The sequence below is a fragment of the Berghia stephanieae genome, chromosome 5 (genome assembly GCF_034508935.2).
Source record: "Berghia stephanieae isolate SIO BIC M18660-M18661 chromosome 5, UCSD_Bste_1.3, whole genome shotgun sequence".
In the NCBI taxonomy this organism is placed as follows: domain Eukaryota; kingdom Metazoa; phylum Mollusca; class Gastropoda; order Nudibranchia; family Aeolidiidae; genus Berghia; species Berghia stephanieae.
In genome coordinates, this window is record NC_088364.1 from 22,397,001 (window position 1) to 22,416,442 (window position 19,442).

The following is a 19,442-nucleotide window of genomic DNA, read 5'->3' on the forward strand; positions in this document are numbered from 1 at the left end:
AATGAATTCGGGATCATTACTGACCATGGCGAGACACTCAAATCACTTTAATGATCATCAGTCAAATTAAAAAAAAATATTCCAAAACATTAGAGAAGTTTTTGATTTTGATTTATTTTTGAAAGTTGGAAAAGCAAACCAAAAATATATAATTTCAATAAATAATAAATATTTTGCGTTAGTACATTTCCATTTTTACAATCTGTGCACAATGAGCGAAATTTGTAATTTAAGCACATTGGTATCAACAAATATTATTTCAACGTTATGTCTGAAGGTTCATGCAATTACCGTATGATAACATAGAGATAATTAAATAATGTTGATGATGACTAAGATGGTAATAACAAGATAATGATATGATAATGATTGATATAGGATTAAATAACGTTATTTGAATTATAAACACAATTTAAACGTGATTACACCCTTTCCCATCCAAAAGCATTCTTAAACAAGGAATTCGATAAAATCAAGAACAATGAGGGCAAAACAATTGAATTGTATGTGTAGAAGTAGAAAATGTCAACTATAACGTATTTCACTTTACATTGTCTTTCTTTACCGATCATTATTTTGGGCAGAGCATCTAACCCCCCGCCCGCCCCCGCCCCCTCTCTGTCTCTAGTTGTGTTATTACGTCACCACATTTTTTTGCCCATTATCATCCATCATCTTAACCACAACCACCATCACAATCACAATCATCTTGTTCCCGAAATTGTCATATTATTATTATTAGACCCAAAGCAAAACAAAAAAAAAAAAAACAGATAGGGTGTAATAATAATGTTATCATATGTTGACATAATATGGATTTTAAGAATTTCGTCTCTCAAGCACACCTAAAAGAGACCCTATACATCTATAGAGAGAATGAAATTGATGTCACTCAGGTCATTATTTTTGTTTAAACAGCCATTTTAATTATTAACTCTCGCTAAATTATATCAATCAGACCCTAAACGATTAAGGTTACACATAGTATTGTGTTGGTAAGTAATATGGACTGGCGGATGCTGTGAGTATTTTACCTAAGCTCATAGCATTATCATTAATATAAAATTGTCCATTACGCGTCTGGCGAAAAAACGCATAACTGCGCTGTTTCATAAAACTACAGAGTTCAATGAGGAGGCAACACAAATCATACTCTGTACCGAGATAAAATAGTTTGGCCTGGCTTTTTCTTGTTTTTTTGTTTCTTTTTTTTATTTTTGTAGTAATCTGACATGGCGGTTTTATGCCCAAAAAAAATCCCAAATTTTGCAAGCTAAAAACAGCAAAATTTGCAAAAAGTTTGCAACAATTTGCGTTTAATTTTCCTAAAATCCCATAATTAGTTCATGAAAGAGAAAGGTATTTGTTTTTAAGTGTTTCACGGCGCGTGCAACAAATGTAAGGTCATATCAGCGCCAGTAAAAAGGAAGATCTAGTAATAAGTTCTAGAATTACAGTTAAAGTACTCAAGAAAAAGGAAGAACACGCTATCAGTGTACTTATTTTGAGATTATCTAAATGTTTTCATCCTGACACAAGCACAGGTCCCAGTGATGATAATGACAATTTGTCAAAAAGGAGGAAAATCTACCGGCCCGTCAGTCAAGCCCAAATCTAATGCAAATATAACATAGCGATTCATAGTTATTTAATATATTATTAGTCCTAAAGCACTTCTGATCATTAGACACATCCTGACTTTTTGCAAATATAATTTAATGAATTGTCATTTCTAATTAAACATTTTAGAGGCCTATAATGTCACCCACTATATCAAGAGATTATGATAAACTTTGGCCAAGTTCAGGAGGTATTTGTTTTTACATAACAACCCCGGCTAGTGTCTGTATTATTGCAACCTTGTGATGATGCAGCTTATAACAAGAATCTTTAATCAATTGCAAAACATATTCCATCAACAAATCAAATTTAAATTAGCCTATAAACAATAATTTCTTAAATCGATCAGCCTAACTTATTATCTCTCTTTTACCAAATGATATCTATAAACATAATATGAAGATAGAGGGGTGGCTGAGAGAGAAATATGGATATGAGAGAGAGAGAGAGAGAGAGAGAGAGAGAGAGAGAGAGAGAGAGAGAGAATTGATGAATTGATTTTAAAAAAATTGTTTTATAATTAGACACACGTTGTAATGAATCCTATTAACAAATTCAGAACAATCAAACAAAAACAAAACAAAACAAAAATTTAAAAAGGAAGAAAAAAAAAGACACGCTTATAACACTTATAAAATCGTCAAATGTACTATCATTCTACAGCTAAAAAGTACACAAATATTTATACCCATTTGCTCCATCACCGTCCCTTTTGATCATCTTCTCATCCATGGCCACCATGCATCTTGTGCTACTTTTGACGTTTGGCGCCAGTGTGTCTAGACTAACGTCATAAATAAAGGAGTGTCACCAAAATTTATGCAACTGAGCAGAGGTGTCCAAAAAATGATAGAAGGCTTATTATTTTCTCCTGAACTACCACTTAACGGAAAATGTTTGACATGACAAAAACAACGGAACATTTATGAAAAAATCCCAAAATTCCGTGGAAGATTATCACACTGGTCCCCACTAATTTTTTTATAATTTTTTTTTTTTTTGCAAAATCTCGAAAATTTGCAAATTTTGCGGCCGCAATGCAAATCAGCGTTTGTTTGTTTTTTTTTGCCATTTTTTGCGGCCGCAAGCGGTGCAAAAAACTGCCATGAAGAGTAATTTCGTGACTACCCCCTGTGTAGTGAATCGAGGTACAAAACTTTCAGTGTAATTTTGAATCTAAATGGACTGAACAAACGAAAGAGCGGCAGAAAATCCAGGACTAGGGATAACAAAATGACATTGGGAATGGCCACTGTTGTCATGCATTAATATATTTTTAAAATGATAGGTGATTTTTTCCCCTGTAAAATCCTGTTAGATGACTTACACCTAGTCTATGTGCTAATTTCAAATTATTTTCAAAAATGTATATAAAGTTCCGGGTAAAACGATGATTTTTGTCTCAGACTAAATACAGAGGTACGTATATTAAAATTTGTTCTATTGTCTACTGGTCTCCCTTTTTATCTAAATCATTATAATTGCAGTCCATTATAGGACTTGTGTAGTTGTAAGATATTAAAAAACAAAACAAACAGAAGGCACCTCTCTCTCTCTCTCTCTCTCTCTCTCTCTCTCTCTCTCTCTCTCTCTCTCTCTCTCTCTCTCTCTCTCACTCCCTTCCCTGCTCTATGTCTAGCATGTGTCTGGGATACAATGTACCAAATTTATCAAGCGTAAAGAAAGAATACTTTACTTTAAAATACTGTGATAACTCACAGAGAAGGGTCTTCACTCGCCGGACGTACTCTTATATTTATACTAACTTACATACATACATACATACATACATACATACATACATACATACATACATACATACTGGGTGGGGATCCTGACCTCCCATAGCGGGCAGGGAGGTACATACTGTGTCTTCTATCCCATTATATCTGTTTTCCAACATGCTTTCTGTCTTTGTCTTGGAATGAGGTTACTTGGTTTTGCCCTGGCCCTGGTTGGAGTCCTGGCTGGGAGGGAAACAGTCAAATGCATAGTTATTTTTTGGGAGATGATATTTTTTTCCTTGTAAATCATCTCTCTGTTATGTATTATTATATTTGTTATTTTTAATGTATAATATAAGCATTTGAGTGTATTCCTCTTCGTTGGATTTTGTGCTTGTGTCCGGATGAGACTTATAGGTGATCTCAAACTAAGTACATTGGTGGTATGCTCTTGGAATCTACATCTAATCCCTATTTCTTCCTAGTTCCCCTTTGTCTTACTTTTTCTTGGGTGCTTTAATTGTAATTCTATAATTTTTTTACTATCCCATTTTCTTCCTTTTTACTGGCGCCGATATAACCTAAATGTGTTGCAAGCGCCGTAAAACCCTTAAAAACAAACAAAAAAACATACATACATACATACATACATACATACATACATACATACATACATACATACATACATACATACATACATACATACATACATACATACATACATGCATACATACATAAATACATAAATACATACATACATACAAGGCTCAAAACATTATTCACAGTTGCTGATATTGTTAAAATGATGAAACAATAGTGCATGGGCCAGAGGGCGAACCCCCCCCCCCCCCCCCCCCCCCTACCTGGGGGAGTTTTCGAGACATGTTTTTCTGAAACAGCAATATATCTTGAGTATTAATCCGGGTGTTACCGTTTTTTCATGTGTCATTTACGAGAGTTACGGCCCTTGAAAGGTCATTGGGTGCAATTTTTTGTGAATTCGTTTTTGTGCATAAAATGATTGTTTATCACCTTAAAATTGCTTCACATACAGTCAATTGTGGAATTTTATTGTAATTTCTCATCTTTTGCCTCATATCATACAATATTTTACAAAGCTATATAACGTTTTTAAATCTTTGATAGCCATTTTCTCTATAATTTGAAAAAAAAAAAAGCAATATATTATAGTGTAGGCTACTTGTTTCCCTTCAGAAGGAATAAACGAGGAATTTTGTACTACCACAATTTAGGCATGCTTTTCAGGGTAGTGCGGAGCGGTCCCAATCATGTTTAGGACCGCCGGTTCTACGGTCCCTGGGAAATGTGAACCGCAAGGACCGGTTCGAACCGGTTCTTTTTCGACATTGGCCATTCACAAGGATCGTGGGACCGTCAATGAACCGGGTTTTTTTCGACATTGGCCAATCACAAGGCGTCCTTGGGACCGCCATACGATAGGAACTGGTCCTGCAGTAGATGGCTGTCGAACCGCTAAGTGTAAGTGAGAGCGGAGAAGGCGTGTTTCCTCAAAACATGAAAATAGTACTATAACACTATCCATTAAGCATTGTTTGTGTGTGTGTGTGTGTGTGTGTGTGTGTGTGTGTGTGTGTGTGTGTGTGTGTGTCTTCGAAGATTGATGGAGCGGGTTGGGTCAATGTTAGGGAGTGAAAGGAAAAGGGATTGTTAATATTTTGTGTCTCACAGCCGTTTACTGCTTTCACTTTAGTTCGACAGGTAAATTTTGCCGGACGCTAGTTCATAACAGATGGCGAGTCACGGCCTGTGCCGAAAGGGAGACTGAGCAATTTTTCCTATTTTGATGATTTTTTTCTCAAGTTCAAAGTAGCGTAGTAAAGATGCTATTAGATGAAGCAATAAGATATTTTAGAGTCATAACAAGTGATTTACATACTTTTATTTGATATAATTTTAGTAGATCATTTGGGATTAGATTTTATAGGAAATAACCATAAAAATGGGTCAGAAATTTTAATTACTTCAAACGATATAATCAAAAATTACATAGTTATCTGAGTTTATACAAATAAACGAGAAATACTGCAATAATCATCAATATTCACAGAGTAGAAATATATAATCAAAGTCGTTTTGTAATGAAGCATTGTTGAGATATCCGCTCACATGTACAGCAATATCCTTTTTTGACAGCAATAAAAAAAATGCGTGATCACCGAATTGTAGGGGTTTGTTGATCAAATGATCAAAACGAACTGGTTTTAGTGATGGCAATTGACAATTCTTAGGAAAAGATATGTAATATGCATTCCTTTGACGTTTGTATAGATGTAAACTATATAATAATAATAATAATAATAATAATAATAATAAATAATAATAATAATAATAATAATAATAATAATAATAATAATAATAATGAATAATAATAATAATAATAATAAAATAAAATATAATAATAATAATGAATACATAATAATAAATAATAATAATATAATAAATAATAATAATAATAATAATAATAATAATATAATAATAATAATAATAATAATAATAATAATAAATAATAATAATAATAATAATAATAATAATAATAATAATAATAATAATAATAATAATAATAATAATAATAATAATAAAATAATAATAATAATAATAGATATATAATGTAATAATGAATAGTTAATAATAAGAAAATGAATGATGATGATAAGATGTATGATGATGATGATGATGATGATGATGATGATGATGATGATGATAATGATCATTTTCATGAAAATAATATTGTGGCTATCACCTAAACGCCTGCTAATTTTGGAAAAAATTTAAAATAGCTTTCGAAATGCCCGTTTTAAAAAAATGGAATTCGCCTATAATATGTCCCCCTGACAGAAAGGAATTAAAAATAGAAAGAAAGAATAAAGAATTTTACTGAATCATTTGCGGCCAAAGAATTGACTCATCGCCTCCGAGAGTTTTATTTAACTTCCCAACGCCCCAAATTGCTATCATTCATTCAATATAATTGACTCCTCCCCACTCCACGCTCTCCGGCACTTTCCTTCCATGTCCCTCAAACCGCTTTCTTTCCATGGAGCGTCCAATCAGCTTTTTACAATTGCCCATTTCCAATTGGCTGCTGAGAATAAGGACAATTCTAATTTCAATTGTCCACCACTCGGTCATCAGCAAAGTCAAGACAGCTCCTCCACTCAAATCACACATACCCACGAATATGATAGGCCTTGTAGACCAGTCACTGGTCTTTGATGTAACAACCATCCGCCAGCTTTGATCACATCGCTTTTGATGATGTCACTCAATATCTATCTTCTTCTCTCAAACCTGTTGACTGTACCAAGAGTCAACATAAAAGAATATCGCGGTGAGGTGCGAATCGTGAAGATGGAATGACGTAGCTGTGTTAAAGTTATACGTAGGTTCAAAGTTCAATTGTCAGAGAGAACTGATGAGAGATTAAACTGAGATGGTAAAATGAAAACTGTTTCGTAGTAAAACGTTGCATAAATTAGTTTTATGTACACCGACACACACACACACACACTTTCTCTCTCTCTCTCTCTCTCTCTCTCTCTCTCTCTCTCTCTCTCTCTCTCTCTCTCTCTCTCTCTCCTCTCTCTCTCTCTCCAGTGCTGCGACAAAAAAAAAAAAAGGACGCCGACCAGATAGCTAATACTATTTAAAATGGAAATTTGTTGAAAATGGTCTGCTTATTGAAGAACCGAAGCATCGTGGATATCAGAAATGATCATTGTGAATCAGTTGAAACACGTGATATCGATGTAATACTAATACTAGTAATAATCATAAAATATCAGTGTATTTATCTTACTCTTGATCACCACTGCAATAATAACAATATTATTATTATTGTTAATATAATAAATAATAATATTAATAATAATAATAATAATAATAATAATAATAATAATAATAATAATAATAATAATAATAATAATAATAATAATAGTAAAAAATAAATAATATCCATTTTTTGACAATAAAAAATCGCGATAAACGCATTGAAAAGGACGGAAGGGGGGGGGGGGGGGGGAATTAATGATCAGATAATCAAAATGAACTGTTATTTTAAAATAAATTGACAATCATAGGTAAAAATAAGTTATAAGTATTCCTCTGAACTTTGTATAGATCTTAACATATTTTTATACTTTTTATTAACATACGTAAAACCTCACGATTATTTTAAGGAACAGCTGATTGTTACATGTCACAGAAACAGCATCTAATTAATCAACCAACGTTCTGTTTTCTTTTTTTTCACCGGTGGAACTTTACTTGCTAATTCTGGAGCAGTTTGCATGAAATGTTTTTTAACCACATATCTCATTTGAGCCCTTTCACAACTTATTTGGCAGAGTCCATTTGCATTGAGACAATGCTTGTTTTCAGCATGACCATTCATCTGAGTAAAGAAAAAAAATCATTAGTTATTATTGATATTGATGATGATGATGATGATGATGATGATAATAATAAAAATAAGAAGAAGAAGAAGAAGAAGAATTGTAATAATAAGAGTTATAATAATATTATTGATTGTTAGTAATAATACGATAGTGATCGCCTAGATGCCTGCTAATAATAATAACGTAATAATTTTCCTTTAAAATATAGTTCTAAATGCCCATTATTCAAAATGGAATCCGCCTATATACCCACTCTGAAATATTTTTAGCAAAAATAAGATAGAGAAAGAAGTTTACTGTAGCATTTGCGGCCAAAAAATTGATTTATCACCGGTCTGCGAGAGTCTTATTTGACACCTAGACAACGCCCCAAATTACTTTCCAATTCATTTCAAATTTACTCCACCTCTCCAGAAATTTCAGCCCATGACATTCAAACTGCTTTCTATCCATGGAGTGCCAATCAGATGTTTACAATTACCAATTTCCAACTGGCTGCTGAAAAAGGACAATTATAATTTCAATCGTCCACCAGTCGGTCATCGGCAAAGTCAAATAAGCCCCTCCCACTCAAATCACATATCCCCTCGAATGTTCGGCCTTGTAGCGCAGTCCACCGGGCTTTTGAGGTTACACAATCATCCGCCACCTTTGATTACATCGCTTTTTGATGATGTCATAATATATCTATGTACCCTCTTTTCTCACGCCCGTTGACTGTATCAACGGGCGATGTAGAAGAATATCGAGGGAAGGTGCGAATCGTGAAGACGGAATGGCAAATCGGTGTGAAAGCTATAGGTTCAAAGTTCAATGCAATAAAAATCGTTCCGTGCTAAAAATGTGCGTACATGAGTTTTATACACACTCTCTCTTCTCCTCTCTCTCTCTCTCTCTCTCTCTCCTCTCTCTCTCTCTCTCTCTCTCTCTCTCTCTCTCTCTCGTTGTGTGTGTGTGTGTGTGTGTGTGTGTGTTCTACTACTACTACTACTACTACTACTACTACTACTACTACTACTACTATACTACTACTACTACTACTACTACTACTACTGCTACTACGATTACTACTATTACTGCGCTATCATCATCATCATCATCATCATCATCATCATCACCATAAAACAACAACAACAACAACGTTATCATCACCATTGGACTAGTGTTCTTATGTCTCTGGAGTTTGTCTGAATACGGACTATTTATTTGTTAGCCAACAAAGAATTAGACAAGGTGTGTTTACACAGTCATTGTGCAGAAACCTGCCATTACAAATCGGTGAAATAAATGCTATATTAAAAGTAGATTATTACTCTTATATTTACTACCATGTGTTAGGGTAACAAAACTCAGATAACATCAATTTGAATTTTTTAAACAATTAAAAATATTTTTCAGGTTAATTTTAAATAGAAAAATATACATTTTTCAAGAAAGAATAAAGTATACTCACCATTTCTTGATATCAATGAAAATAATTGCGTCTTGAAGATGAAAATGTGGCCGTTATATCCATATAAAATAGAAAAATATGGAAGAAGTGTATGGTCAGAAATTGCAGTGTAAAAATGAACGATTTTACGAAATCTGTCCTATAGCCTGACTGACAATGAAATCCAAGCGGTGCATTCTACCTGCAGGGATAAATATAGGCCAGTTCTCACGTTCTGGACATCTGTTATGACGTAACCACACGGTGGTCTCCCCGTCATCGACGGTGGGTCGTTCCCATTGGGGGTGAGGCGGTAGTAAACTAAAGTGAAAGATTTCTAGTGTAATAAACGGCTGTGGTCTGTGACATGCTGGACCAAAAGTATGGGAAGTGGGAAGAGTTTGTTTTGATTTAAAAAAAAAAAAAAATTTTTTTTTTTTGGGGGGGGGGGGGGGGGGGGGGGGGGGGGGGGGGGGGGTTGTTGTTGTTGTCTCCATTCCTTTTTTCTCTTTTCGTGCGGCTATGTGGTCTTGTGGTATGACACTCGCTTTTGGATCGGAAGGTCCTGGGTTCGAGCCTCACTCGGTGCCTAGTTTAGTCCTTGAAAGACTCTTTACTCACTCACATCCTATCACCGTACTCAGGTGTAAAATGAGTACCTGGTCGTCAACATTGTTGTCTCTGTAGGAAAAAAATTGTAACATCGCCTAACAGGCGTCATGTCTCGTTCTACATGTTACGTGTTGCTATTAGTCAGGACCCGTTGTAAAGCGCTTTGAGCACATTTAGTGAATATTGCGCTATATAAAAGCTAACGTTTTTTGTTTCTTTTTTTAATTAAAAAATAAAGAATTCTATCTTTGGATAGGACGCTATCCCAAAGTACTTTTCGCCAGATCTAACAAACCCAGCTACCCATTCACTGCTGAATAGGCAGAGATCAGAAGAAAAAAAAGCTCGACTGCACCCGGGATCAATCTCTGGCCCCTTGCGTGTAAAGAGAGTGCTCTATCAACTGAGCTTCGGGCCCCCCAAATAATCTAATGGTGGTTTTTAAAAATACAGACGTTATAATTGTTATTTTTGAAGAAAGCTATAGTATGTGAAACTTGTATCATTTGATTAGTTAAAACACCACACGAAATAAAAATATTATTGTATCATCAAATGACAACAATGCGATAGAAAGGAGTGGTGACAACAGATAGCCAAAAGAAAAAAATCGGACCAGCTAGGTTCGAAACACACACACAAACACACATCTTATAGTTCTTCTTGGGACCGGTCCTCAGCGCGGCACTACTTCAGGGACAGAAATACATATTAATCCGGGTGTTACTATTAATTTTTCAAGTGTCATTTACGAGAGTTATGGCCATTGAAAGGTCATTGGGTGCAATTTTTCGTAAACTTATTTTTTGCATAAAATGATTGTTTATCACCCTAAAATTGCTTCAAATACAATCAATAGTGGAATTTTATTGTCATTTCTCATTTTTTGCCTCATACCATACAATATTTAACAAAGCTATATAAAGTTCTCAAAAGTTGTTTATCTTCCAATTTAAAATAACGTGATAAACTTTTACGTATGCTTTTGCACTGCATCAAAGTTCGATTCAAACATTCTCAACAACAACAAAAAATGAAGAAGAAAAAGAAGTAGTAGTAGAAGAAGAAAGACGAAGAAGCAGCAGAAGAAGGAACTGTTCATTCAAAAATATACCTCCATTTCATCAACTTAAACAATTTTTCAAATTATTAGGAATAGTATTTCATCGTTATAATAATCTCAAACATGGGCTTAGCAGCATATATTATATTTATATTTCTATCGCACAATACCATTTTGCAAGAATAATATTATTCACATCCTAAATATACATGTATAAAATAGAAGGCTTGAGAAATGACCTCGGGACGGATTCTGAAACCACAGTAACAATAACAATAACAAATTCTTTTTATTTCATATTGAAACGAGAGCATCGCGCACCTAATCTCTAATTATGGAATATCGTGAGCAGTGAGTGAATTGATTCATTTGATTAAAGCTGACGTATGCAGTTTCGGTAGAGTTCAATAGGGATAAAACTCAGATCAAACGAAAGCATGAACAATCCATGCATCCAACACATGTTTTGATAAAAAGAAATCCGATAACCGGTTTCCATACTTCCGTTTTATCCGGAGTGCACCACACACACATACACACACACACACACACACGCACACTCACACACACACAAACACACACACACACACACACACATATAATATATATATATGTGTGTGTGTGTGTGTGCACACAAACACACACACACACACACATATATATATATATATATATATATATATATATATGTGTGTGTGTGTGTGTGTGTGTGTGTGCGTGTGTGTGTGTGTATCTGCCCATTGCAATTTACTCCTTACATATCCAATTGATGTTTCATTTTCAGAAGCCTTTTTTTTTATAATAGGCTATGATATTTTCAAGCGAATAATCTTGCATTGATGCAGGCCAACAAGAGACCGTGCTAAAAACATCATTTTGTGCAAATGTATTTTCTTTCATAAGATTAGGTCGTAAAAACTGAGATGGAATGTACTGTTGAAATTCAGATAGTAGTTAATAGTAATAATAACCTTGAAGTCAATCACGAGAATCGCAACTTGCAGAGAATCAACAAAGTAACATCGAGATGAATTTTATACGTGCACAATGCTCTTCATTTCATGGAATTTTTGTTGATTTATTAATTTTAAAAATTATTTTGAATGTATAAAAATAATGGCATGTCACTGTCGTCAAAATAATAATTCACTCAGAAAAGATAATAGGATTGAAAGATCCCTCTCATTAGCTAGTCCTTACATCAGACATATGATTGCTGTTTTTTATCCTGAGCCAGCTCCCGCCCTTGGATAATTGTGAGTGGTCGTCAACAGGAACTGGTAGATGTCTGAACATTGTGACCATGAGAAGGCCTATGATACAAAAGGACAGGCCCACAATGGCAATGGTGAAGGACCAGCCCACCGTTTCGTCTTCCTGGCCTGGCACCAGCTCTGCCTTGTTTTTGATTTCACCTGCAAAAATTACCATCGCCGTCAAACCTATCACCGCTGTAGAGAGAAGGAAAACTTGATTGAGGAATTCAATCATAGTACATTTTTACAAATAAAATCACAGTCAAATGGCTACTATGGTTCTTATCTGTAATAGCTAAAGTTGCAAAATTTCTGCTCCTTCTCCTCTTAGCCTTCCTCCTTCTAGCTCTTCATGTTTATACTCCCTTCTCAATTCTAATTGACACAGTCCTCCTCCTTGTCCTCCCCTTCTCTTCCTTCTCCTCCTTTTCCACCACCACCACCACTCAACTTCCTCTTTTTTTTTCTCACTGTCACAACTTCCTCGTGTCTTTCTCACATATTTATTAATGTAGCTCGTCGTCGTCGTCTTCTCCTCCTCCTCAACTTCACCTTCAAATTCCTCCTCCTTCTTACCCCCCCCCCCCCTTGTCACTTCTCTCCTCTTTTTCTTCGTGGTATCGGCGATAGCCGTCAGATGTCTCGAATTGTAAAAAAGTCAAGCAATATTGAGCATAGCCGGTGATCAACTGAGAAGGTAAAGCTCAGATTCCAGTTTTATATCTTTGGATCAGGCACTGTGCTCCCGTTACCACCCTCAACTCAGCTGTTAATTAATGTACTTGTTAGTTGTGATGCAGTGACGAACATGTTATGAGGGTGACGTGAAATGGATACAATGAAACTTTGATATCTTTCCACTGGGAGAGTTTAGGAAGGGTAAGTACTGTTTGTTATATTGATAATATTTTATTATGTATATATAAATGTAGATGAACAGTGATATGATTTATCTTCTCCTTATTCTGCCCCTGTCTCCTTTCTTCTTCCTCCTCCCATTCTCCCTTCTTTTCCACATCCCCTTTTCATTCCCCACCACCACCATTGCCACCACTACCACCACCACCACCACCTTCTTCTTCTTCTTCTTCTTCTTCTTCTTCTTCTTCTTCTTCTTCTTCTTCTTCTTCTTCTTCTTCTTCTTCCTCCTCCACCCCACCCTACTCTTTTTTCTCACACAAAAACACACTACCAAAAGCAGGCAGCAATAAAACAAAAATCTTACTGGCAATGCCGGAGACCACTTCTACCAGTCTGTTTTCCGCCAGGAAGTTTCTGAATTGCTTGATTGGCATAAGTTGTATGACGTCAAGGATGAAACCAGAGAAATACAAGATGGCAGCAAAGACCATCAGGGCTTGTACAAACTCAATCGCACTGTTATCTGAAGTTGAGAAATGAAAATATGAAAAGCATTTAGTAGTAGTAGTAGTAGTAGTAGTAGTAGTAGTAGTAGTAGTAGTAGTAGTAGTAGTAGTAGTAGTAGAAGGAGTAGCAGCAGCAGCAGCAGTAGTAGTAGTAGTAGCAGTGGTGATGGTGGTGGTGGTGCTGGTAGAATTATAAAGTACAGGGTATTTGATAAAAAAAGGGTAGTATTTAAACTGAGATATCTAGTCAATGAATTAACACAGTTGAGCAAACTATAATATATCAAATGATTGGAAATTATCTAAAGTTTTGCTCAGTTAAGCATCCCAGTCTATTTCAGTTCCTGTTTTCATGAAAGGACCCAAACAGTTAAGGTCACGAATTTTCACTCTGATTGCATTAAATTGTTTCAAAATAGTACGGTTGAAAAATGTCCCCCCCCCCCCCAAAAAAAAAAAAACCCAAAAAACCCCCCAAAAAAACACAAAAAATCAAAAAACAAAAACAAACATAAAAAAACCGTCTTGCATTCGACTGTTTTTGTATAAAAAAGCAAGCGATTTAAAGTAAAGTAGACTATGATTCTGCGCCATCGTTGAACGAAAATGAAATTAAAGTAACCGCTTTTGAAGGGCAATGTATGTCGACTGCTACTATTGAGAAAATGGCCTTGCCAACTTAAAGCAAAGATTTTGCAGTACTGGTTTGAAACCAATTCTCTGTCATTTTCGAGATTTTGCAAAAAAAAAAAAAAAAAAAAAAAATTATTAAAAAAAAAGAAATATTTTTAAAAATATAGTGGGGACCAGTGATAATAATCCTCCGCAGAATTCTGGGATTTTAGGATTTTTTCATAAATGTTCCGTTGTTTTTGTCATGTCAAACATTTTTCGCTAAGTGGTAGGCTAGTTCAGGGGGAAAAACAATATGCCTTCTATCATTTTTGACACCTCTGCTCAGTTGCATGAATTTTGGTGACACTCCTTTATTTATGACGTTAGTCTAGACACACTGGCGCCAAATGTCAAAATTAGCACAAGACACATGGTGGCCATGGATGAGAAGATGATCGAAAGGGAAGGGGATGGAGCAAATGGGTCTAAATATTTGTGTACTTTTTAGCTGTAGCATGATAGTGATAGTACATTTAGCGAAGTTTTAAAAGCGTGTCTTTTTTATTTCTTTTTTTTTTAAATTTTTGTTTTGTTTTTGTTTGGTTGTTCTAAATTTGTTAATAGAATTCATTACAACTTGTGTCTAATTATAAAAATTTTTTTAAAAATTAAAAAAATCAATTCATCACTTCAATTCTCTCTCTCTCTCTCTCTCTCTCTCTCTCTCTCTCTCTCTCTCTCTCTCTCTCTCTCTCAGCCACCCTTCTATCTTCATATTATGTTTATAGATATCATTTGGTAATAGAGAGATAATAAGTTAGGCTGATCGATTTAAGAAATTATTGTTTATAGGCTAATTTAAATTTGATTTGTTGATGGAATATGTTCTGCAATTGATTAAAGATTCTTATTTATAAGCTGCATCATCACAAGGTTGCAATAATACAGACACTAGCCGGGTTTGTTATGTAAAAACAAATACCTCCTGGTCTTTTGGCCAAAAGTTTATCATAATCTCTTGATATAGTGGGCGACATTATAGGCCTCTAAAATGTTTAATTGGAAATGACAATTCATTAAATTATATTTGCATCAGAAGTGCTTTAGGATTAATAATATATTAAATAACTATGAATAGCTATGTTATATTTGCATTAGATTTGGGCTTGACTGACGACGGGCCGGTAGATTTTCCTCCTTTTTGACAAATTGTCATTATCATCACTGGGGGACCTGTGCTTGTGTCAGGATGAAACATTTAGATAATATCAAAATAAGTACACTGATAGTGTGTTCTTCCTTTTTCTTGGGTACTTTAATTGTAATTCTAGAACTTTTTACTAGATCCCATTTTCTTCCTTTTTACTGGCGCTGATATGACCTTACATTTGTTGCAAGCGCTTGGAAACCACTAAAAACCAACAAATACCTTTCTCTTTCATGAACTAATTATGGGTTTTTAGGAAAATTAATCGCACATTTTTGCAAATTTTTTTTGCAAATTTTGCTGTTTTTAGCTTGCAAAATTTGGGATTTTTTTTTTGCAAAAAAACCGCCATGTCAGAATTCTGTCAAGTCAGAAGATGATCAGAAAATTATCTGCTGCCAATGGTTGAGGTCCACATTCCTTGTGAGAGTTTAATTCGAAGAATCGTAAGTGAATTCAAAAAGCACAATGAGATATCACCAATCAACGAACAAGGGCCGGTCTAGCAGAAATCAAACAGGAAAAGGGATAGCGGGTTAAATGACCGTGAATCTATTGAAAACAACCCCAAAAGGTCGATCAGATGACATTCACATGAGCTAGTATTGAGTTGTTATACAGTCCATAGAATACTGAGAAAGGATTTGAAATTAACCGTACACGTAGAGCCTGTAAAACACGAGCTTCTCCGGAGGGATAGGTAAGTTAGTGCGAGTGGAAATGATTGCTTGGTTTCAAGAAAAAAAAAATGAAGGTTGATCCCGACTGGATATATGGTTTTCTGTTAAAGCTCATTTTAAAAATCTGAATAGCAACATCAACTGATGTTCAAGCATCCATTGGGTTACAGGTAGACTAGATTCAGAAAGTCACTGGGTTGTGTGCCATAAACAGCGCTTCCATAGTAGTTATAGTAGTAGTAGTAGTAGTAGTAGTAGTAGTAGTAGTAGTAGTAGTTTTAGTAGTAGTAGTAGTAGTAGTAGTAGTAGTAGTAGTAGTAGTAGTAGTAGTAGTAGTAGTAGTAGTAGTAGTAGTAGTAGAAGTGTGCACATACATCCGTTTTAAAACTTACATACAGAAGTTATGACTGAGAGGTAATTTCCATTGAATTAATCCAAATTAGGGTACTACATACCTACAAAGTGGATAAGACTGGTCGCCGATGCACATTCGCCTATTTCTTCTCTGTTGGTTGGGGCCTGTTTGCAGGCCGTAAAGATCCCAAAATGTTTGACCACATCTACCTGTAGACCATAGGATCAATAAGCACACCAATTGAATGAATTAATAAATGGGAACATACATATAGTGGATAATCATTTAAAATGCTAAATTTAAACATTGCATTAATAAAATGATTATCACATTTTAAAACTGCAAAATTGTATTTAAGCGTTGTCTGTCGAAAAAATTGTAATATCGCCTAACAGGCGTCATGTGTATGTATATGTTACATGTTGCTTGCTGCTGGTCAGGGACCTTTTGTAAAGCGCTTTGAGCACCTTTAGTGGATATTGTTCTATATAAAAGCTCAATTTTTTTGGTGTTTTTTTTTTATTGTATAGACGAACATAAAAACGTATTAACAAATTAATACCCTAAAATGTTTTTCAATGACCAATCCAAGAAAATCATGTATCTATTATTTTTTACCTTAGAAGGGTCCACTTTTGTCTCGGTGTAGTCAATTGCGGGTCGGACAACCCACACGTTGGTCGTGATTCCTATCATGAAGCACAAGTAACCCACTAATAGGATCATCTGACCAAGACGAAACAGGAATACACTGATGATGCTGACCATCTTGTCTCTGGCCCCGGGAGCCATCGTGAATCACTTTTTTTCCTTTCGCCGACGAGGAGATCTGAAGGCTGATAAGGATATCGATATGAATTTGATCGTTGACGAAACTTTAAATGGTTCAGAATATATCATTTATTATTACATAGTGAAATTAAATTATAGTGTTGTTTGTTAGTCATATCAATAGCATGATGATGATGATGATGATGATGATGATGGTGATGATAATAATAATAATAATAATATAATAATAATAATAATAATAATAATAATAATAATAATAATAATAATAATAATGATAATAATAATAATAATAATAATAATAATAATAATAATAATAATAATAATAATAATAATAATAATAATAATAATAATAATAATAATAATAATAATAATAATAATAATAATAATAATAATAATAATAATAATATAGCACTTGTATAGAGTATAACCATGACCAGGTCATGCTCTACGCGCTTCATGGTTACAAGAATGACAATCATTATTATGCACACACACACACAAACACACACACACACACACACACACACACACACACACGCACAAACAGGCACACTTTCTGTTATTGCTCAAAAGAAGAAGAAAAAAAAGATCTAGGTATATCAACTAAATGTGAAAAAATGACAGACTTAAAAATATGTTTTTGTAAAAAAGTAATGTTTAAGATTTGATTTAAAAACATCGACACTTGATGCTTCACGAATAACCTTGGGAAGATCGTTCCATATTTGAGGACATAGAGTTGAAAACGATCTCCCACCATAAAAATAAAATGAATAATTTTGTTGTTTACTTGAAGTTTAGTGTGGTCAGATGAAGATCGTAGCATTCTAGATGGAGAATAGACACTTATGATTCGTTAAGCTACCTAGGTGCTAAACCATTAATACACAAAGCAGATAAGTGCGATCTTGTATTCAGCCCTTTCTCTCATTGGCAACCAATGCAATTCAAACAGACGGGGCAGCGAATGTTGATATCTCTTTTGTTTTGTAATCAAGTTTGAAGCACTATTCTGAATTGTTTGAAGTCTTAAAATTTTATCTTTAGTTATCCCAGCCAAAATAGAATTACAATAATCTAATCTTGGTAATATAAATGTTGTTACTAGCTTTTTCGTTACATATTTTGTCAAGTACATTTGCAATTTTCTTGAGATGTGAATTTAAACTTTTGCATAGATTTCAACATGTGATGCCCAAATCGTTATCTAAACATACTCCCAAATTTCTAATTGTTTTACTTGATTTGATATATTTGCCATTAATCATATCTAAGTTCATCACCGGGAAAGGACCATTTTTTTTTTTACCTCACATAACATTACTTTTGGTTTTTCATTTTTAAGTTTAAGTTTATTTAAATCCGTCCAGCTTTTTACATTAACAACACAATTTTCAGCTGAATTTTGTAAGAGAAAAATATCAGGAGTATCGCTTTTATACATTTGTGTATCATCAGCATTAAAGCGGTAATTCATATCATGATTATTACATGTTTTAAAAAAGATGCTGTGCATGGATTGTAAAAAAATAATAGGCCCTAGGACAGACCCCTGGGGTACCCCATGCATCAAAAAAATTCAACTGAAAATTTGTCCTTTATTTCAACAGTTTGTGTTCTAAATCTAAGTTACGATTGAAACCACTCTAGTGCAGTGCCTCTTATTCTAAAAGTAAGATTTAAACTATGAAGTAAAATGTCATGATCTATGGTGTCGAAAGCAGAGAAAAGATTTAACAGAGTTAACAAGCAGACATGTTTTAGTCAATAGAATTCAATAATGTACATATCGACTTTGAGGACAGCTGTTTCTATGCTATGTTCTGCTTTGTACGCTGACTGATAAGCTTCACTTAGATTATTTAATGTACCGTAACATGCTTTTAAAAGTCTTTTAAAAATAGATATTTCATGATTCCGATTAACCAGTAAAAATTATAAGTACAGTTTCCACTATATTGATAGAAGGCCATTGTATAAGATTTATTTCTTTTATGCCATGCCTGACTTGACATGAATGACGGGATGACGTCACATGATCACAACAACCAAGTAATCGATTCGAAAAGAATGAATAGCATTATGAATAGTTTAGATCGTGACTTAAGATAATTTAAAAATCCTGGGAATTATAGAGACAAGAAGAAGAAGAAGAAGAAGAAGAAGAAGAAGAAGAAGAAGAAGAAGAAGAAGAAGAAGAAGAAGAAGGAGGAGGAGGAGGAGGAGGAGGAGGAGGAGGAGGAGGAGGAGGAGGAGAAGAAGAAGAAGAAGAAGAAGTAGTCG

The 19,442-nt window shown here is 34.4% G+C and overlaps 1 protein-coding gene across 2 annotated transcripts in view; it reads right to left on the reverse strand.

Moving 5' to 3' along the window:
• Positions 1-11,919: 11,919 nt before the first annotated feature.
• LOC144972612 (uncharacterized) overlaps positions 11,920-19,442 on the reverse strand; it is an 8,215-nt gene continuing 692 nt past the window's right edge. For both annotated transcript variants that reach the window (XM_078914045.1, XM_078914044.1), the window contains exons 2-5: positions 16,986-17,203; positions 16,468-16,576; positions 13,369-13,527; positions 11,920-12,338 (exon numbers count right to left, since the gene is read on the reverse strand). In XM_078914045.1, coding sequence (XP_078770171.1) covers positions 12,073-12,338; positions 13,369-13,527; positions 16,468-16,576; positions 16,986-17,159 — 708 coding nt within the window. In that variant the 5' untranslated portion in view covers positions 17,160-17,203 and the 3' untranslated portion in view covers positions 11,920-12,072. The remainder of the gene's footprint in view (positions 12,339-13,368; positions 13,528-16,467; positions 16,577-16,985; positions 17,204-19,442) is intronic.